The sequence below is a fragment of the Panthera pardus genome, unplaced genomic scaffold (assembly GCF_024362965.1).
Source record: "Panthera pardus isolate Hobbes unplaced genomic scaffold, ASM2436296v1 HiC_scaffold_13, whole genome shotgun sequence".
NCBI lineage: Eukaryota > Metazoa > Chordata > Mammalia > Carnivora > Felidae > Panthera > Panthera pardus.
In genome coordinates this window covers 31,659,181-31,681,286 of record NW_026526688.1, presented here as the reverse complement: position 1 = coordinate 31,681,286, position 22,106 = coordinate 31,659,181, and the positions used below count along the sequence as shown (strand labels likewise).

The 22,106-nt window shown below is 48.5% G+C and overlaps 1 protein-coding gene across 2 annotated transcripts in view; it reads left to right on the top strand.

Moving 5' to 3' along the window:
- The window catches only part of DPYSL2 (dihydropyrimidinase like 2), a 131,934-nt gene extending 118,158 nt beyond the window's left edge, over positions 1-13,776 (top strand). For both annotated transcript variants that reach the window (XM_019466887.2, XM_019466888.2), the window contains exons 9-14: positions 1,033-1,189; positions 1,656-1,797; positions 4,523-4,693; positions 9,475-9,654; positions 10,489-10,654; positions 12,011-13,776. In XM_019466887.2, coding sequence (XP_019322432.1) covers positions 1,033-1,189; positions 1,656-1,797; positions 4,523-4,693; positions 9,475-9,654; positions 10,489-10,654; positions 12,011-12,102 — 908 coding nt within the window. In that variant the 3' untranslated portion in view covers positions 12,103-13,776. The remainder of the gene's footprint in view (positions 1-1,032; positions 1,190-1,655; positions 1,798-4,522; positions 4,694-9,474; positions 9,655-10,488; positions 10,655-12,010) is intronic.
- The last annotated feature ends 8,330 nt before the right edge of the window (positions 13,777-22,106 follow it).

Genomic DNA, 22,106 nt, shown 5'->3' with positions numbered 1-22,106 from the left:
TTCGGGGTTTATGGAAGAGGATGGCTTGGGAAGGTTATGCGTAGGGAAGATCACTCTGGAAGGGTCCTGGAGAATGAGCGGAGAGGCAGGGAAGAACGATGGGAAAGCAAAAGTAAACCTGGGAACATTGGGAAAGCAAAAGTAAAACTCTGATCGGGAGGCTCTGTTGGAGTGAGCCAGGGAGAAAGGAAGAAGGCCTGGTGGAAGGTAAGGAACGCGAGGTGGAAAGGGAAGGGTGTATTTACAGTGTTGAAGCACGGGCATTCAGTGGGTTGATGACTCCCGACTTTGTGGCTTGCACCTGAATGGACAGAGAAGAGGACGTGATTTGGGTGAGCATCAGGGAATCAACATTCTTGGACAATGTATGAAGTTGGACCAAGCTTCCGGATACACTGACGTCTGAGTAGCATCACTGTGCAGAGTCCTTTGTTTCTCAGTCTCACCGCGTTGGTGCTGCATCTGGTGGCTCTCAAGGACAGCTGCCTTCAGGCAGTGACTCAGGGATCCAGGCTGTCTCTTGGACCCATCTGGAGGGCTGAATACATGTTCTCAAACGCCTCAGGCCCACTGATACCATGTCTAACTTCCTCTCTCAGTCCAGGAGCCAGAGCTGGACCGTGCAAAGAGAGTTGGGCAATGTTGGGAAGCGGAGAAAGTATTTGATGAGCCGTGAGGTCAAGTTTGAGGTGCCGTGGGTCACCCCAAAGTAAGAGTGTAGACAGCCCTCGGGACTGGGTGCTTGGACGCAGTCTGAGCTGGGGACTGTTAGGAGACGTGGGAATCGGCAGTGTAGGAGGTAAGAGAGTGTGTTGAGGTAGAAGAGCGGGGTCTGGGGGTAGAATCATAGGGAGCGCACGTTAGATTGGTGACTTTGGCAGGTGGACGTATTCGGCCATCCAGGTCTTTGCCTTCGAGAGGGTGAGTAAGGGATGGCGAGCCATTGGCCTGCTGCCAGGCGTTGGTGGTTCCCAGTAGGGTGGTTTCCTTCCCTTGTTGTATCCTACTGAGCTTTGTTTTCCTGTTGGACAGGAACCGTGGTGTATGGCGAGCCCATCACCGCCAGCTTGGGGACTGATGGCTCCCACTACTGGAGCAAGAACTGGGCCAAGGCCGCCGCTTTTGTCACCTCCCCACCCCTGAGCCCTGACCCGACCACTCCGGACTTCCTGAACTCCTTGCTGTCCTGGTGAGTCTTGGTGACATATTCACACTCCCCCTTCTCAGCCTCTCCTTGGACCAGGCTGACCTGTCAGGGTCCAGCATGGCGGGCAAAAGCAGGCTTGCAAACAGAGAGACCTCTGTTCTCCAGATTCAGATGGCTAAGCAGGAACAGGGGATTATAGCTCTGACGTCGTCCTGCCAGGAAATTCTAGATAAAATCCTGGGCCGTCTTGAAAGCCGACTGGAGGGAATGAACGAAGGATCAAAAGGGTCCCGCTGTGGTGCGGCGTGGCCAGAAGCTGAGACACCTCACAAAAAAGATGTAGTGTGAAGCTTTGGTACCATGTCACTTCTTCCCGAATCTCCTATCTTGTGAGGGGAGGACAGGCTCTTTCGAAATCCGTCAGTGGCCCCGCAAATGAGAAAAACATGTCCAAGGATGTTTTGGGGTATGAGATTCGTTACAAGCCAGCCGTGTGTTTTCCTTCCAGCGGAGATCTTCAGGTCACTGGCAGTGCCCACTGCACATTCAACACTGCCCAGAAGGCTGTGGGAAAGGACAACTTCACCCTGATCCCCGAAGGCACCAATGGCACCGAGGAGCGGATGTCCGTCATCTGGGATAAGGCTGTGGTAAGGAGCGGGAGCCTCCCTCGTGGATTAGTGTCCGCTTCCCCCGGCCGCCTCCTCTGAGGGTCCTGGGTCTCCTGGAAGCCTTGACATGGCAGTTGAGAAAATTCTAGAAGCTGGTGCTGGTGTGACAGGAGTTTTTAGGTTTGGGAATCCAAGACCACTCCTTGTGGCCCTTTCCTCCTAAATAATACATATATATTTCTTACCGTTATCGTCTGTGAATCAGTGGAAACTGAAAAAGAAAACCCAGAGACTCTTTAAAATTTGACTTTGGGGCGCCTGGGTGGCTCAGTCAGCGGAGCAACCAATTTCAGCTCAGGTCATGATCTCGCAGTTCACAAGTTTGAGCCCCACATCGGGCTCTGTGCTGACAGCTCAGAACCTGGAGCCTGCTTCGGATTCTGTCTCCCTCTCTCTCTCTCAAAAATAAACAAACATTAAAAAAATTAAAAAAAGAAATAATAATAAAATAGGACTTTTTTGATCAGTCAGGAAAAAACTTCCTTAGCAACCCGGTGACCATCTCAGTCAGTCTTCTACTCTGGGAAATGGACATAATTTCCTTAAAATTGTCTATTAGGGCTCTCTAGGGTTAGCATTTCTGCCCACTCCAGGCTTCCGGCAGGCCTGCTTTGAACATACACCGACCTCTCAGGGGTCTTTGGGCTTTTTCATTTTCAGTGTTTGAAAGCACAACAACAGAACAGGTTTTTCTGTTTCTTAATGATTTGTTTCGAGTATGGACACCATATATCCTTATTCCAAAAAGAATAAGGAAATAAGTAAAAATCCCTTTCAGATAACTGCAATTAAGATTTTGGCAAATGTCTTTCCGGTTTCTGCCAGTGCAAGAGTACCCGTGTGTATCCGATATGTATGTGTGTGAGAGTGTAGGTAACACGGGCATCATATATACTGTTTTGTGGCTTGTTTTAAAACAGTATGTTATGAAAATGTCCTCGCATCCTTAAATATACTTAAAAAAACTTGGTCATTAGTAGCAAAAGATTCCATGTTAATGCTGGACGGTAATTCATTTGTAATTCTTTGAACATTTATATAAGTTTATCCATTTTTGAGAGAGAGAGAGAGAGAGAGCAGGGGAGGGGCACAGAGGGAGAGAGAGAATCCCAAACAGGCTCCATGCTGTCAACACAGAGACCGATGCATGGCTCAGTCGCCCGAACCGTGAGATCATGACCTGAGCCGAAATCAAGAGTCGGACGCTTAACTGACTGAGTCACCAGGTGCCCCTATGCTGTTTTTGATTTTTTTTTTTTTTACTGGGATGAACATCTTGTAAACACCTTCTTAGATAGACCTTTAATGGTGCTTGTGGGAGAAATTTCTAGAAGTGCTATTTCTTGGGCCAAAGGGTGTGTATATCTTTAAGGCTTTTGCTATGTGTCGTCAAAGTTCTTTCCACAAAGATTACACCAATTTGTATGCTGCCAGCCGTGTGTGCCATTTTCTTCTACCAGGTCCCAACTGGTATTGTCATCAAAAAATAGAACTTTGCCCATCTGAGGGGTGAATTTGTTTTACATTTAATCTCTTCAATGACTGATTAAAGTGAAGTTTTTTTTCATGTGCTTCTTGGCCATTTGTATTTTCCTCTCTCTTAATACCTGCTCATTTCCTTGGCTCGTTTTTCTCCTAGCTTTAGAGTGGCTTCCCTAACTCAGAGATAGGCAGTCATTTCCTCTGATCTGCATTGAAAGGGAAGAGGAACTTAAGGGGTAGGGATGAGAAACTGCAGGGCAGGGCATGAGGAAACTGATCAGCACCTACAGCATGACACGGGTGCAGTGCCCCGACCGGGCGCTGGGACCTCTGGGTTGGCTAGACTGCAAGCCTGAGCCTGGACTTGTAGTTTTGAAAAGGACAGTCATTGAGGCCAAATGTTGTTTCCTTTTTTTTTTTTTTTTTTTAATGTTTGTTTATTTTGAGAGAGAGAGATTAAGAATCCCAAGTAGACTCCACGCTGTCGGCACAGAGCCTGATGTGGGCCTCGAACTCACGAGCTGTGGGATTATGACCTGAGCTGAGATCGATCAAGAGTTGGACGCTTAACTGACTGAGCCACCCAGGCTCCCCGAAGTGATCCTTCCTGAAGAGGCATTGTAGCCCCTTTAGAATTTTCTTTTTTAACTTTTCACTATCAAATAATTATAGATTCAGAGGCAGTTAACAAAGACAGAACAGAGAGATGGGTCCTGTGTGCTCTTCCTCCATTTTTACCAACAAGTGATTATGGCACCTTATCAAAGCCCACACATTGACAGCGACACAGTGTGTGTGTGTGTGTGTGTGTGTGTGTGTGTGTGTGTGTGTGGTTCTGTCATGTTGTCATATGTAGGTTCATGTAACCACCACCCAAAACCAAGACACAGACTTCCCCCATCACCACAAACACCCCCTATGTGTTGCCCTGTGATAGCCACCCTGGCCCCTGGAGGAATCTTCACCTCGTCCCTCATCTGTCTTCCATCTCTGTAACTTTTTTATTTTCAGAATGGGATACAAATAAAATCATATGGCTTGTGGCCTTTTGAGGTTGGTTCTTTCAGCACAATGCCCTTTATGTTCGTCTAAGTTGTGGTGTATATCCAAAGCGTGTTCCTTTTTTTTTTTTTTTTTTTTTTTTTGTTGTGAAGTCACATTGCTCCCTTCAACTCTGTAACCTGCATTTGGTGTGTGTGCGTGTATGTGCTGTGCTTCTCAGGTCACGGGGAAGATGGACGAGAACCAGTTTGTGGCCGTGACCAGCACCAATGCAGCCAAAGTCTTCAACCTGTACCCCCGGAAAGGCCGCATTGCTGTGGGATCTGATGCTGACCTGGTCATCTGGGACCCCGACAGCGTTAAAACCATCTCTGCCAAGACCCACAACAGTGTAAGTCCTGTTATACTGCATGGACCCAATCTGAATGAATTGTAGTCACAGAAAGACTGAGGGAGGGAGAGTCCCCAGAAAGAACTTGATGTGATAGGAATGAACCGCAAGATATATTACACATTTCCTGGGGTATAGTATAACTTGCAATTTGTTGAGAATAGCCATCTCCTTATCTTTGGTGAGATCAGTGAGACTGTTACTCTTATCACCATTTTGCAGTCCCATGGACTCTTTATAGATGGAGGTCTTTGTCTGTAGACCTCCAAAGCCTCTAAAGTCATGCCAGGACATCAGAAGCTTCTGGAAGTCAGGCACCATCCCATGGGTGCAGTGGTTGGATGCAACACCTCTCGTGGCAGTGCTTACCACGAGGGACCTACGTCAAACATTCAGATTCCACCCTGAGATGCACAGTTTGATTCTTTTAAGCCACTGCTTTTCAGTGTTGTTGGACAGAAACCTAAGTGACAGGTGCTCTTGTCCTAAAGGAATTCATTCACTTTGACTTCTTCCCAAATAGAAGAACTATCTCCAGCAGTATTCTGATCATGATTTTAGGATCTGTAGTTTAGGGTATCTCTTGCTTCTTGGTCTACACCGCAGAGCTTGAGGATGCCCTGTGTTATTAATTAGACATTAGGTAAGGGACTTCATGTCATGTCTCAGGCTCCTCAGTGGACCTGAAGGGGTTTAGACAAAGTCTCTGTCCTGTGATTTTGCGAGATCAGTGGCATTAGAGCTGTGAGATACCTTCGGTTCTTCATAGAAAAAACTGTGTGTGTGTGTGTGTGTGTGTGTGTGTGTGTATTAAATATCGAAAGAAAATACACAAAGGGAAAAGAAATGGGCATAGGACACGAGTGTTTTATGTCAGAAACTCTTAGGAATTCATTAAGAAATCTTAATGAATGACAAGCATATTCTACGTAAAAATCAAACTGAAAGCTGGGCACATAGGGAATCTGATTCTAGACGGTCCACCCCACATAGCCTGGGCCAGTAAATACTGACACCTCCCCCAGGTGCCGTGGCAGATCCGGGGTGGGCTTCAGGGGTCTCTCTAGGACAGCTCTGGGCCTTTTGCTGTATCCCAAGCCTCTCCTGTTTGGACAGAGGTGCTTGGGCTGCGGGGCTCACCTCTAGCTTCTGTGGACACCTGTAGGTGCCTGGATGGTGGATGTCTTTTGGGAAGGTTGCTCGGCTCTCAATGTGTAGAGTTGACTTTTTTCCTCCTTCCCCATTGGCTGGCTTAGCTTCCCAGCATAGCCTTATAGCCACACCTACTTGTAACGTAGATCACAACATCTTGGGGGTCCAGAATGGCCTCTGCAGGCAGAGCTCCTGGGGTCCTGCCCAGTGAACCTAGCTATTCTTATTCATGAACGTCACAGTCCCATTTACTTTTCATCCGGCCTTCTCAATGTAGGGGTGGCACCATTACCCCAATTGGGAAGATAAGTAAATGGAGGGTTTGAGAGCGTAAGTGACCAGTCTGACGTTACATAGCTATTTTGTGGTAGGGCCAGAATTAGAAGCCAAAATTGTCCAGGGTTCTTCCCTACCGGACTGCATGTACAGCCCCTTGGTCACGCTTCGATGGAGGAAATGCTTCTCCTCCTTGGCAGTCCCTTCTGCAGAGGTGATAGAGGGTGAACTGGACTCGTTATTTAAGCTGCAGATGACCTAGTTAGGGAGTTTGCACTTGGAGCCCTTCACCTGGCAGAAGAGGGGATGTGAAAAATCGAGAAGACAGATTTCTGCCATTCACACATTCGCTTTTCCAGAGCAACAGCACTGGCCTGCCTTTACCTCCAGGCAACCCCACGTAAGAAAAGCGCCTCTTTTCTGCCCTCACCTGATTTAGGGTCCATACTAAGCACGTCTGTGCAGCCTTAATCATCCAGGAAAATACAAATGAGAGGCTTTCCCTGTGTAATACAGTGTTTCATACCACTGGGCTAATTAGCTTTAATTTGGAGCATTTAGCTAACTATCATTGAGGGCCCTGTTGCTAAGCCTCTGCTTGGATTTTTCAGGCATCCAGCCAGATGAGTTATTTTAGGGAGCCAGGGTGGATGTGGGTTAAAAATGTCTCTACCTGGTGAACAGCGAAGCCTCCCTGCCTCGTGGTTTGACAGAGGGTAATTTCTGTATCCCCTAAGCTGTGATCTGAACCATTGGGCTTGTTCATTTTAAGTCACTTAGAGTCAGGGGGCTGGTTCTTCCCATCTTGCGAAAATGAGAGATGGCCGAAAGCCCTTCTAGGCATTTGTGATCAGTCATTTACAGGCAGTTAAACTCAGTGTATGCGTCTCATGATGGCTTTGAAACTGAAGAACTCGCCGTCTTATTGGGAAAGGACAAAAAAAAAACCAAAACAAAACAAAACAAAACAAAAACAGGCTGTGGAGGAGTGAACATTTCCTAAATGCCTGGTCTGTGCCAAGTAACGTGCTAGATGCTTTTGTTCATTTTATTTCACCAAATCTTGGTGCCAGTGCTGCGAGGCAGGTTTTGTCCCTGGTCGACGGGGAGCTGAATCTCAGGAGTGTAAGGGGCTTGTCCAGAGTCACACAGCTGGTGTGTGGCAGGACTGGGATCCGAACCCAGGGCGGATGGATGGCCCCGTGTCCAGAGCTGTCCCCAGTCTTTCGGTAAGGCAGAAGAGGAGATTGTTAGAGTGTAGACACTTAGCTGCGGAGTGACCCGGAAGAGGTAGGGCTTAATGCCCTCAGATGGTGACGCACACCCCGTCAGAGGTCAGTTCAGAGACGATAGGATTCTGACAACATGATCTACACACATAGGTTCCTTGTGTGTGGTCACCGTCACGAAAGCCCTGGGAGAGAGGCAGATGAAGAAACGAGTTCTGAGGCAGGATTCAAGCGACCCTGCTCAGAGTTCCCACACACAGGGCCTGGACTGCACCCAGTCTAAGATGCCTCCGATTTGGAGGGATTCCCTGAGTTTACGTACCGCTGTGAGAGAAAACACGCCAAGACGAGGCGTGTAACACGAGGCTCCTCTGCAGATACACTGTGCTACCGAGGGCTGGCCTATGCGTCGCCTAGGTTGGGCGAGAGCTGGATCTGCCGTGGAGAAAGGGGGGAGCAGAGAATCTGGCGTGCCTCAACTTTCGCAGGCAAAAGTGTCTGCTGAGAAGATGAGCTGAAGGCTGGTGCTCCGGCAAGCTGGTGGTCCGAGTTCCTGTCGCCGGCGTGGTCTAGGAAAATGTCAGGCTGAGCGCTGAATGTAAAATGGCCCCAGTGGGGTGATCCCCCAGGCCAGGGGGGAAAGCAAGGATCCTGCTGGAAGAGCCCAGTTCCATCGAGGCCGACAGGTTGCACAGCTCTGTTGCTGATACTGATTTCAGGGATGGAAGACAGTCTTAGGCTTAGGGCGCACACTTTGGTCCCGGAATGCATGTGTGGAGCCCCCTCCCCATCCCCTAGGTGCCTCTGCCTTATTTCTTGGGTAGCTTCCACGGGATTCCTTCCACGGGAGTCTCAGAGCAGTGCTGACAGCCCTTCGTTGCAGGGTTTTGTTTTTTTTTTTTTTAATATATATATTTTTAAATAAGTATTGATTTTGAGAGAGAGAGAGAGAGAGAGAGAGAGAGAGAGAGGCAGAGAGAGAATCCCAAGCAGGCTCCACGCTGTCAGCACAGAGTCGGACATGGGGCTCGAATCCATGAAATGTGAGATCATGACCTGAGCCAAAACCAAGAGAGGGACACTTAAGCCACCGAGCCACCCAGGTGCCCCCTTCCTTGCAGTTTTCAGTCAACACCCCTGCATTTTGACACTGAACGTGAGCTGTTAGGCCAGCCGGGCGCTTCCCCGCACTGCCTCGCCACTGTGCCAAACAGAAATGTTCTCCTGAACTGCAGTATCCTGTGACCGCTCTCCGTTCACAGACTGACTCCTTTAGTGCTGATAACCTGGTCCGACTTCTCTAGAAGGCCGGGCTGCTTTTTGAGGTGAGAGCTGCCTGTTGATTCTCCGGCCATGGCCATTTGTACTGATGCACGGGGCAGGCAGGAAGGAGCGCGGGGCATTGTGGATAAGTAGCAGTGGGTGAGCCGAAGCCACGGGATGGGACTGTGACACGTAAGAGTAGTGCCTCCCCTTTTCCGTTGCCTTGTTCTGCAAGAACAAGCTCACATGCACGTCAAGTTCCTGCGTATTTTCCAGGACGCACGGAGAGGTCACTGCAACACTTGAAGCTAGAAGGATCGCTGCAAGTTAGCTAGAAGTTAGCTAGACTTCAAACATGTTATTGAAGGCCTGGCCCGAGTTGCCACGGTCTTTTCGTTCAGGGACCGCAGTGTAACCACGTCCCTGACAGATTGGAAAACCGGGAAAGCCGGCTCATGGATGCTCATCTCGAAATGAAATTTGCAACTTGGTCAGAGAAAGCCTTTGGGTTTTAACCTGATTGGGGCTTGAGTCCATGAGGACAGAGCCGCTGCTAATGCAAGGAATCATTTTCTTTACGTTTGTGTAGCATTTGCAAACCTTCACGCTTTTCCATACAGTTTTTCTGTTCCAGCTGTTTTTTCCCCCAAAGTTTTGAGAAGTAGGGAAAGATTATTCCATATTCTAGACAGGGAAATCAAGACAGGTTGAGTGCCTGCTGGGGTGGCCAGTCGGGACAGGACTTCATCTCTGGGCCTTTCTTTTATCTGCTTGGTACGGAGCAGGGGGCGCCCCCAGACTGGTTGAACCTCACCAGGACGACAGGCAGTCTGCTAAAGTTTATGCGCTCTCTCTCCCTAGTCTCTTGAGTACAACATCTTTGAAGGCATGGAGTGCCGTGGCTCCCCACTGGTGGTCATCAGCCAGGGGAAGATCGTCCTGGAGGATGGCACCCTTCATGTCACCGAAGGCTCTGGGCGCTACATCCCCCGGAAGCCCTTCCCTGATTTTGTTTACAAGCGTATCAAGGCGAGGAGCAGAGTGAGTAGCTCTGATCTTACGAATTGTTTTTATTATGGGTTAAGTTCGATTCCAAAAGTGCTTACACTTCGAGTTAGAATATCAAGATGGGTGCGGGGGAGGGGATGGTTCAGGGATAAAGGGAAGCATGATGTTTTTATTTCTGGAGTTCGGAATACCAGCGGATGAGTCAGGAATGTCTAAGCCAGCCAGAATCAAGTATGATGTGGTATGTGCTGTGATGAGTAGTGAGGTTCAGAGGAGGCAGCCACTGCTGTAGAGTCATGGGGAAAGTGTCATGGGGAGAGGGCATTTTGAGTTGGGTTTGGAAGGTTAAGTAGGAGTTTGACAAGTCAAAGAAGGGAGACAAGGGAATTGGAATGTCGTGAGCATGGAAAATGTACAGTGTATTCAGGGCATCGTACAGCACCGGTGCTTGGGGACGGTGAGGCGGGGAATGGATGGAGCTGCGAGGGAATTCAAGGGAGGGTGAGATTGAAAAGGAAGTTGGGGGCCAGATCTTAACTAAGAGAGCACATCCTCTTTACAACATGCTTAGGGGTTCTGCCTTGGGTGTGAGTTAAAGTTCCTGGGGAAAAAATGGTAAGAAACGTTAGTCGGTTTTTGTGGAGTAACCAGCTATGCACGGTCCCCCTTGGGGGAGCTTTGGCCTGGAGCCGTGGGTGCTGGCTCCTCGCTGACCTCTGTCCCTGCCATCCGTGCCCGTCAGGGGAGCCCTCCGTCCGCACATCTCACAGGCCCGTCCCGACTGCTGTTCCTTCCCTCTTAGGAGAGGTGCGGGGGAGATGTCCTCTGTGAATGTGGCCCGAGTTAACGGGCCCTTGTGTTTTGCAGCTGGCAGAACTGAGAGGGGTTCCCCGCGGCCTGTACGACGGACCCGTGTGCGAGGTGTCCGTGACGCCCAAGACAGTCACCCCAGCCTCCTCGGCCAAGACGTCTCCTGCCAAGCAGCAGGCCCCTCCTGTCCGGAACCTGCACCAGTCTGGATTCAGCTTGTCTGGTACGGTTATGGCGTGTCGGGGCCCTGTTCTGCAGGGCCACGTGAGTGGAGCAAGCAAGTCTAGAACCCAGAATGATGTGGGTGAGAGATACTAATATCCCCGGAGGTGTAACTTACATGAAATGGCCAGATGCGTTTCAGGATCTTCACATGAGTTTCTGTCACCTGTGTCCTGACGCATACTCTCCGTGTACATATAACCCAGTGTATTAAGAGGACATTTCTCCAGAGTCTCGTGTCCATCCCGACAGAGGGTGTTGTGGTATTTTGGAACTCGCTTCGCCCCCACGAGTACAGTGTATTCTCGTAGTTCAGCTGGTACCATTCTGGAGTTTGAATCGCGTCACTTTGTAGCCAGATGCAGCCGTGCCTCGGGCCCCTCATCTGGAGAATGGGCGTAAGAGTAGTAGCTGCCTCATGGGGCTGGGGATTAAATGAGTTAATGTACATAGTCATTAATATAACAGTCGTTAGTTCGGGGAAAGCGAATGATGTCAGGGAAGGTGAGAGGAAGAGGTCCAGATGTTTAGGAAGTTTCCTACTTGAAACTTCCAGCCCCTCCCTTTGGCCCATGGCTAGAAACCTTCCACCTTTCAAGCTCCCTGAGCCCCAGATAAGTATTCAGATCTCTATGCTATGGCATGTTAAAGAAACAGTTAATTCGGTAGATTTTTTTTTTCTTGTCGGGTAGTGCTGGTTTTCAGAGAGTCACCGTGTATGCCATTAAATGGTTTACCAGTTTTCAAAAGTTTAAAAAATAACCAACCTTACTAGTTTTCTCAGAAAGCGAAACGGGCATAATAACATTTCTTTTTTTTTTTTTTACTTTTATTTATTTTTGAGAGAGAGAGACAGAGCACAAGCAGGGGAGGGGCAGAGAGAGAGGGAGACACAGAACCTGAAGCAGGCTCCAGGCTCTGAGCTGTCAGCACAGAGCCCGGCGCGGGGCTCGAACCCACAGACCGCGAGATCATGACCTGAGCCGAAGTTGGACGCTTAACCGACTGAGCCACCCAGGCGCCCCAATGATGTTTCTATTTTATCTCACCAGGCCATTCCCATCTCAGGAAGCACATTACAGCAGAGGTACATACAGAGTTAAGGGAATAAAAAGCCAGGGAGAAGGCTCTCGAAACCTTCAGAAAAGCCACGCTTAATTTGCCTAATGAGATTAGGGGCAGGATGTAGTCTCAGTCAATCAACAGCTGAAACGGTGTTCTTTTATATGTGGTTTACTGCAAGTACGGGCCGGGCCCATTTTCTCCTGGGCTGTGCTGTTCGGAGCGTGAAGCAGGAACGGTTGGTGGGACTGTTTCTGACCCTGACCACGGCCCCTTGTCCCTGTCTCCTCTCCAGGTGCTCAGATTGATGACAACATTCCCCGCCGCACCACCCAGCGCATTGTGGCTCCCCCTGGTGGCCGTGCCAACATCACCAGCCTGGGCTAGAGGTCCGGCCGCAACTTCCTTGGGGATGGGGATGGGACACCTGAGGACATTCTGAGACTTCTTCCTTCCTTTTTTTTTTTTTTTTTTTTTTTTTAAGAGCCTGTGATAGTTACTGTGGGGCAGCCAGTTCATGGGGCTCCCTCTCGGGCCCTGCACTCCGTCCCTCACCCGGAGTCACTGATTTTGCTCACCCACTTCCCCGTACATCTACAAATATCACACCCAAGTCTGCCCACCAACCCCATACACGGAACCGCATCCAACACTCAGACATGTGACACAAAGCGAATCACAACGAGGGCGTTTTTCATCTCCAAGCTCTGTTGTACTTGTTCTCATCTTCCTTTTCGTTGGGGGAGGGGGGGGGAGGGAGGGAAGATAAAGTGAATTGCCCAGAGCTGCCTTTTTTTCTTTTTAAATTTTTAAAGTTTTCTTTGTGGGGCTGGGGGAGAGGGTGGGTGGGGGAGGGGGGAGAGCGTTGTTGTCTTTTTTTTTTTTTAAATACTAAATTGGGAAGCCTAATTCAATATTAATACAAGGGGTTTGAACTGGACATCCTAATGATGCAATTATGTAACCATCGAGCTCTTCAGGGTGGTTGGCAAACTCCGCATATCCCCCCTGAGAGGCTCCAAAATGTCGACACTGCATTCCATAGTCTTCTGGGTCAACTGTTGATAAAGGCAGGTTTTCTTTTTGGCCTAGCTTTTGCTGCAGATTACATTTTTTTGAGGATTCTCTTCTTCCTTAGCGTCTTTTCTGCTCTCTTTCCCTCTCTGTCTCTCTCTCGTGCTCCCCCTCTGTAGCTTTTTTGCTCATGACTATTTTTACGTCTCTTTCTTTGTGTTTCCTCCAGCCCTTGTCTCTGAGACCATGTTTTTCTCTCCATCCCCCGTCGTCTTTTCAAATGACCAGATCTACTGTTTTGCGGTGGTCATCAGAACCTGCCTAGAAGGGTTTTGTCATTGCAACCATAGTAATGTGCTGTCCTAGTCCATAAACGACTGGTGCTACCCACCCGCCACCACCAGGATATGCGTTTGAGTTCCAGATGCTTCTAGGTGCAGCGAAGGGCTGAGCTACCCCACATTCTCCCCTGGGGGCTCAGAATAGAACCTCAAACAGTAATGAGAGGTTGAAGAAACCTGAGGCTTTAGGACGTAAGTTTTTCCTCCATGCGATGCTAACTAGCTAAAGAAAAAGACACGGCCAAATCTGTAAATCGAGCCCCATGACCCAAGTGAGCAGATCACCCCCAGGCCAGCCACCGGCTCAGACGTGTTGAGCTGCTGGGGGTCTGACCCTGGGACCTGCTGGTTCCCAGCGAAGTATCTTTTGGGATTCCAGAGAACACTGGGGCTTCTCGCTCTGGGGCAAAAAATATTATTTTTTCCTGTTCAGTTCTTCTGGAAGATACCATGCAATACAGTAGTCCCCCCGCTTCTACACAGGGGGGACATTCCCCTGTGTAGACATTCTACACATTCCAAGACCCCCAGTGGATACCTGAAATCGCGAATAGTACTGAGCTTTATATATATATTATGTTTTTCCCCCCCATACATGCTTGTGAGAAAGTTTAATTTATAAATTAGGCACAGTAAGAGGTTAACAACAATAACTAATAATAGGATCATTGTAACACTATACTCTAATAAAAGTTATGTGACTGTGGTCTCTGTTTCGGAAAATACCTTATTACACTGTACTCACCCTTCTTGTGATGATGTGAGGAGATGAAGGGACGTGAAGGACGTAGGCCGTGTGATGGAGCGTCAGGCCGCTACTGACCTTTGGACGGGACATCAGAGGGAGGATCACCTGCTTCTGGCCTTCGGTTGAGCCCGAATTCCTGACACCTTGAAAAGCAAGCCCACAGATAAGGGGGAGCTACTGTACAGGGAAGCCTACTAAACTCGGATAATCCTGGGGAGATTTGACTTCAAGTGCACCTTCCTTTGCAAGGGGAAGAATCTGTTGAATGAAAGGCTAGCATCCCCGTCAGAGCCCTTGTGGGGAGAAAACCTTACAAGTCAAACGTGCCCCGCCCCCCCCCCCCCCCCCCACAGAGTGCGCAGGTGACCTCGTGTCTGCGTCCCTGCCTTTTCTCAGCGACCCTTCCTTCAAGCTGCCTTCGTGCCCATCCCTGTCTTTGCTGTTTTGTGTTGCGTTTCCTTCCCCGATCGCGTTTACAGGTTCTGTTAAGCGACACTCACGTTTGCAGGCTTTGATCAAACCAAATCTGCTTTTGTAAAGCATAACACAAAAAAGGTCGGTCGTTCCCTCATTACGCTGGTGTCCCCACACGTTTTGCCTTTGGGGGTTCTGCTGGGGGGGTATAGTTTCTCGTCGTTGTTGTTTATTTGTTATTTTAAAAGGAAACTGCACTTTGAAAGAATAATTGGTTAACTTAATATATTTGCTTTTTTTTTTTTTTAATCTCACCTGCACTTAGAGGAAATTTGAACAAGTCGGATTTTTTTTTTTTTTTTTTTTTTTTTTGTTTCCATTCTAAGAAACACTTGCAGCTCTTATAGTATTCGCTTGGGTCTTCCTGTTTTTCCTGTACCAGGTCATGGCGATTTTGGTTATTTTGGTTGTTTTCTTGAAGCCGCTTAAAACCTGAAGATGTCTGCAGGCTGTGGAAGCATGTTTATCTGTTGGCTTGCTTTGTGTGTCTGTTAAATGAATGTCATATGTAAATGCGAAAATAAATGGACAGTGTCTCCGAACTGAAGAACTGCAGTGACTTGATGCTCTAAAACAGTGTAGGACTTAATACATAGATGGTTTTTAATCCTTGAAATTGTGATTGTGACCCATGAGTGGAGGAACTTTCAGTGCTGAAGCCGATAATGTGTGTAGCCAGGAGAGTACTTTTTTTTTTTTTTTTTTTTTTTGTAACCACTGTCTTAATGGCAAAATAATTATGGTTAAAAAAAAAAAAAGTCTCGTGTTTATTATTCCTTAAGAACTCTGTGTTATATTACCATGGAACGCCTAATAAAGCAAAATGTGGTTGTTTCAGGGGTGTGTCTGTGTCGAGATGTTCAAGGAGGCAGCTGCTTGGCCCCGCCCTCCAGCAGCCTTCCCTTCCCGAGGCCTTCAGGGGCGTCTTTGGCCTTACTTCGGTGACACTACCAGTTTAGTTGGCTAGACTCCGCCCTAGAGAGGGCACGAGATCCTCCGGAATGAAGTGGCAAACGCAAGTTGGGAAGTCGGAATCTGGGGAGGACCCTAGAGGTGGGTGTGGTGCCCCATGGGCTCTCTCACCCATGTAGTTGGTTCACCCTGGAAAACCCTCAAGCTGCAAGGAGGCTAGAAGAGACTAGGGTGCGTTGCCTTTGCATCCAAAGCTCAGTCGAAGAGCTTGCAGGAAAGCGGGATGCAAAGTACACGTTCGTCCACTGCAAAGCAGGTGCCAAGAATTGACCGGGAGGGGGTGGTGGGCAGGGGAGAGTGGGCGGCCTGGCTACTTTCTTCCTACAGTTATCTTGTAACTGGCACTGGTATATTGGTTCTGAAGACACTGAATGAAGAGGGTGTGTGCTCGGGGCTCCTCAGGCCCATCCTGCGAGGACGGGTCTCTTCCTTTCTCTGTTTTCTATCCAGCCCTGTCCAAAGAGGATGCGAGGCGGTTCACAAAAGTATATGCACTATACCAAAGCTTGATTAGCCAGAGTGTTTGAAGGAAGGGAAAGTAAGAGGAGGAAAACACCAGATAAGGCCTGAGTGGGGTTACTACCACCCACCCGTCATGAGGTTGTCACCTTGGAAGGGGGAGCTCTGAGTGTTCCGGCAACAAAATGCGAAAAAGAGAAATATGGCCAGAGGATCCTTTAGTCCTTAGAAGAACAACAGAGATTCCCCATCCTCCGCGCTGCTGGCAATCACGGGGACCCCTCTGCCCAGTGTCGCGTGTCCAGGGTTGACCCTTCTAGTGTGTTCACTGTATGTAGTGCCAGAGCATCGAGTCTGCCCAGGATGGGGGGGATGAGAAGGCTCACCCAAATGTTTCTAGGACCTTTGATAAGAACAGACGTCCCAGGCCCATAGTCCATGCTCATGCCTGTGGACACCCCGGTTCCTGTGGACACCCAGTGCCTCCCAACCCCTAGCAAACAACCAGCCTAAGGCTGTCCGCACTGGCTGGAGAGGCCCAAGTAGGTTCGGGGAGGAGGCTTGGAGCCATACGAGCAGGGAATTGCAGGACAGCTGGAGAGCGGGTGCTCTACGGAGAGCAGGAAAGGAAAGGAAAAATAAAAATATTTTTAAAATTTTTTCGGGGTGCCTGGGTGGCTTGGTCTGTTAAGCGTCCGACTTCGGCTCAGGTCATGATCTCACGGTCTGTGAGTTCGAGCCCCGCGTCAGGCTCTGTGCTGACAGCTCAGAGCCTGGAGCCTGTTTCAGATTCTGTGTCTCCCTCTCTCTCTGCCCCTCCCCTGTTCATGCTCTGTCTCTCTCTGTCTCAAAAATAAATAAACATTAAAAAAAAATTTTTTTTTCAAAGTTTATTTATTTTGAGAGGGAGACAGAGCAGGGGAGTAGCAGAGAGAGAGAATCCCAAGCAGGCTCTGCCCCAGGGGCACAGAGCCGGACGTGGGGCTTGAAACCCACAAACCATGGGATCATGACCCGAGCCGAAACCAAGAAGCAGATGCTTAGCTGGCTGAGCCACCCAGGTGCCCCACCAAAGACAGATTTTAAAGCATCTAGAAAAAGCAAGTGGAATGCATATCCTTCAGGAAGTGTTTCTGTCCTGTGTTGCCATGAAGTGAAAGTTCTATTTTCTGGCAAGTTTCTATTGCACACGTATTCTGGAAGAAAAAGCAGATCTATTCCTTTCTCCTCAACTGAGACGGGGATAAGTTTTGATGATGCTACTGGTGAGGTGTGCATCTTCTGGAAAGCTTCTGTGGGCCTTACCCTTTCCTCAAGACAGAGATGATGTCATCTGCTCCACGTAACTCCCGGCTTAGGAACAACTCAGAAAGGACAAGCCATAAATCAGATACGGTGCAGAGCAGAGGATTGCGAAAAAGCAATAGGAAGCTGTTGGAAACGGTGTCGTAAGTGTCTGTCCTGAAATAGAAACAGATTCGCTGATGAGTAATGGCGACAAAGGTCTGCAGTTGAGTGCAGAGATTGTAGATCTAGGACGCATCAGAGATGGTGTCGATTGTTAAACAAAACAATCTGTTAGCTAAGGTCACACTGATAGTAAGCTAACATTGACTATCACGGGCCAGGCACTGCTCTAACGACATTTCACGTGTTAGCACAGTTAGCCTTTGCAGCAGCCCAGAAGAAGGCACCATTATTTTGCTGTCATACAGACGATGAGACAGAAGCATAGAGAGTTATAAACAACTTGCTCAGAACTGGGTTTTGGACCCATTCGGTCTGGGGCCAGTGCCCGTGTTCTTCATCACTATTATTTTGCTATTTCATTGACAAAGTTCCTGCGTAGAAGCGCGTGGGAAAAAGAGAAGGGGGAAGGTCGCGGAGAATCAGACTGCAGGCACTTAGGCAGACTCATGGAGGGAAATCGTGGACAAGCGAGAGATTGGCAAAGAAAGAGCACGATGATCTCACGCAGCCAACCCAGATTTGGAGACATATGGGTCCTATACAGAGCTAGGAGAAAAATGGTTTAGGGAAGGGCACCAAGTGTAAAAGAAAACAATAATAATTTGAGTGCACGGAGTTTTATACAGAAGTGATTTGGTGAAAAATTACAAATCGTGTACACACACAAATGTATCTATGTAATTAATTTTTATACGGATCTCGAAAGGAAAAATAATGCCTTGAAAATACCTTGAGAAGGAGCAAAGGGACCTAGACGCATAAGTGCATTGTCGTCACTTGAAGATGTGATGTCAGGAGAGGGCTGGTACAGTGAGGCTGGGGGTGGGCAGGGGCAGTGAGGAGTGTGGCCTCCACTCAGGGCTTGGGGCCTCGAAGGACTGGACATAACGTGAGGGGCTCATGGAAGGAACTCCGGGAGGGTGGAAGACCAAACGCTATAGCACATAAAGCCTTATGGTTCAAATAATGTATTACATCGAGATTATATGATTAATTTTGGCAGCTAAGCTTTGTGCCATCGTTACAAAGTCCTCATCCTGATAAACTTCATCCCACAACACAGAACCATCCGGAAACCTGCTGTGTGGATGGGCACGGGGTGGAGGTCAGAGAGATGTGGCCTGTACACTTCCAGCGATGACCTTGCTGGGGACCGGCAGTTTTCAGCCTTATCTCACAACTGTGGGGACACCAGGGACCCTCCATGGGACCCAAGTGTAGATGCCTCAGGGAAGAAGCAGGCAGGAGGGGAGAATGTATTGCACGCTGTTCACAGCTCTTAAAAGTTAACCCCTCTTCAGAGAAGGCTAGATGAACAGTGGGCTTTACACTGAGGCTTTCCATTTCTGGCGGAATGGACCATTCTTGATTTTTCCTATCACTCCAAACGGGCGCCATTTTTATCCCTCCGCAGTTGAAAAGGCCTCTTGAGTACACAGTAAGCCTATTACAAGCCTGCTTATCTGTGGTGTTGCACTCCCTCTGCTGGAGACAAACATCTTTGATCTTTCTTACCTACTTCAGCATTAGGTGGAAAGCACAGAAGGTAGCCAAAGACAGCCTTGTTTCTCAAGAGAACAAAGAGGAGTGCTAGCTGTCTGCTGGGATGGACTCTGGGTGTCCTGCCTAGATATAGGCAGATAGGCTTCCAGCTGTATCTCCCACTCTCTGGCCAGCGTCCCTACCCAACTACACCCATGTTTTGCCATCATAAACCTTCAGCCTCGTGACTTGGTTGTCCTCTGGCTATTAGCCTGCCCCCTAGCAACCCACCAGGACCCCATGGCAGGCATCTGAACTCTCTGATTAGTTCCCTCAATTTCCTTGGACCCGTGTCCTCAAATCGTACCTATTGAACAAACCCAGCTCTGGGTTCCCAACCACAGCAGCCCTGACCGCCAGCAGCCCCTGCACCACTCTGTCCTGATCCAGAGCCCCAGCTCCAAAGGACGAGGACAACTGCTTTCAGGTGAAGAATCTCCTGAATGCTGTTTAGTTGCTCCTAGGAGTCCATGCCTCGCGCCAGAGCATGAGGAATGGCAATTCGTGGCCCACCCCCAGCTGCCGGCCCCCAACTCCCGGCCGTGGCTGGATTCTAGGAAGCCCGGGGACCAGTGCGCAACAAGGGACCATCCAGTCTTCCATTCTTTTCTCAGTTGCCACCCAAAAGCGGTCCTGGGCATCTGCCTTCTTCTGTGCTTCTTCCCCTTGACCAAACCTCCACTCCCACTCTACCTATGTGTTTCCTGACCAACAAACTCACTCATATAATTCCATACACTGCCATCTTCACTTAACAGTCTCCCCTACATGTTTGCTTTAAAAGAAAACCTGGTTCCCTCTTCTAAGGACGAAATTTGATCCTTCGTCTTCTCAAGTGGAAGTTTCTCTGTATCTCACTCCCCACAGCGTCCAGCACGGCAGGGGGTTGACGTGTTGCTCAAGCCTCTATACTTCATCCTCTGCCGTTCGGCTCTGCTGCTCTCACACCCCTCTTGCGCCTGTAATCTGCTGACTCAGAGACACTTCTGATTTATTGAAGACTTTGGCGTCAAACCACGGTGCAGCTTTGCTTCCGGCACAGCTCCTGTTGTCGCTAGGAGTCACTTCAACATCCGTGGAGATGGCCTGCCCAGAATGGTAGACCTCCAGTCGTGTGGTCCCTTCTCTACCTTAGCTTCCCATTTGCTGGGCCCTTTCGTTTCCCCAAACACTCTATTTGCTGAAATCGCTAGTGTAGACATTTCCTCTCCAACAAATCCTCTGGCCCTTTTGGCTTGCTGTTCAAATACATCCAATGCTCCTGTGCTTTGCCAGCACTAAGTCTCCCTGTCCATCACTGCATCTGTCTTCTCCATCCACCAGCTTCCTCCTGTCTTCCTTCCCTATCCTACTTAGGTTCCATGGTGTATCATTTCATTCTTCCCTGGCTAACATCTTAATTCCTTGACCCTTCCTCCTTTCATGGTGTCCTCTTTGTCAAACCACAACCCTAGATGAACCCAACCATCCTTCTCTATAATTGGGGCACGGACCACAGAATTCTGCTAGAGAAGATTGCACAACTAGGCAGGTTGCTCTTCTGAGAAAAGCCTGGTCACTGTCTCCAACTGCACACTGACCTGGGAATAATTTCCAGGAGTGTGTGTGTGTGTGGGGGGGGGGGGGGGGCTCGAACTCACAAGCTGTGAGATCAGGACCTAAGCTGAAGTCAGACGCTTAACTGAGCTACCCAGGCGCCCCCCTCTCTCTCTTTTGTAATGTTTATTTATTTATTTTGAGAGAGAGAGTATGCGTGAGTGGGGGAGGGACAGAGAGAGAGGGAGAGAGAATCCCCAGCAGGCTCTGAGCTGTCAGTGCAGAGCCCGACACAGGGCTTGAACCCACAAACCATGAGATCATGACCAGAGCTGAAATGAAGAGCCAAACGGTTAACCTACTGAGCCACCTGGGTGTCCCCCTTAAAAAAATGTTTATTTGTCTTTGACATCTCTTTACTAGATGACTAAAACTTTCTGTAGCTACACCCACTCACCCTGTCTTCCTCTCCAATCCCACATTTTATCTAAGTCAAGCCCCTCTACCTGTGCCAGCTGCCTCCACCTTCTCAGAAAATGGTCTCTATATATTTTTGATCTCTCTCTCTCTCTCTACTGGCTGATTTTATCAACACCAAAACATGTTCAAATATCTTTTTTTTGTAAAGCCCTCCCCTAACTCTCTACATGTGCCTTCTGATGTCACTCTCTTCTTCCCCCCACCCCCCCGCTTCAGAGCCAATTGTCTTGGCTGTGGTACCTAGATTCACTGGGTCCACTTTTCCACCTCCCATTTACTGCTTAACCTGTTCAGATCCTGAATGGACCACAAAATGACCTCCCTGTTACTAAATTTAAGGGAGATTTTCCATCTTTATCTTAACCTGACCTCTTGGGAGAGCTTGGTGCGACTGACTTCTCCTTTCTTTCTTTAATGCTGGTGTCATTTGCCTTGTTTTCTTTCTCTTTTTTTTTTTTTTTTAATTTTTTTTTCAACGTTTTTTATTTATTTTTGGGACAGAGAGAGACAGAGCATGAACGGGGGAGGGGCAGAGAGAGAGGGAGACACAGAATCGGAAACAGGCTCCAGGCTCCGAGCCATCAGCCCAGAGCCTGACGCGGGGCTCGAACTCACGGACCGCGAGATCGTGACCTGGCTGAAGTCGGACGCTTAACCGACTGCGCCACCCAGGCGCCCCGCCTTGTTTTCTTTCTATCTCTGCCAGCCATTTCTTCACCACTTGACTCAGCATTTGGAATCCTTCAGGGCTCCATCACATAAAGTCCTTTTATATCACTTTACTCCTCATTCTCTCCCTAGGCAATCTCTTCTTCAACAGCTCACTTTCCATCTATGCGATAACGGCTCTCAAGAGGTTGTGTGATAACGACTTCTCTTCCCAGTCAAATCCGTGTGTCCCACTATTACTCAAACCTTCTTTGTGTAGTTTTGTGGTCACCTCAAGCATGTGTAAAAGAATATGGACCTTTTTGTCTTCTTTCCTTCGCAAATCTGCTTTAGCTTCAGTGCTTCATGAAACCGAAAGACACGTTTCAAACCAAAAATCTAGTGGCGATCTTCAATTCCTACTTATCCTTCACCCATCTTACATAAAGTATTTCCAAGGCCTGTTAATTCTACCTCTTCAGTGTCTCTCAAATCTGCAGAACTCCTTTGTCCTTACTTTCAACCACCACCATTATTTATTATTATTATTATTATCATTATTATTATTATTCTAGATGACTAAAGAATCTCTTAAGTGGTTCTATTGCATCCATTTGTGTTTGTTTTAACTTTTCTTGACTGAGGTATAGAGACAAAAAATGGTGCAGGTTTTAGGTGTACAATTCCTTGATTTTTCTAGATGTATA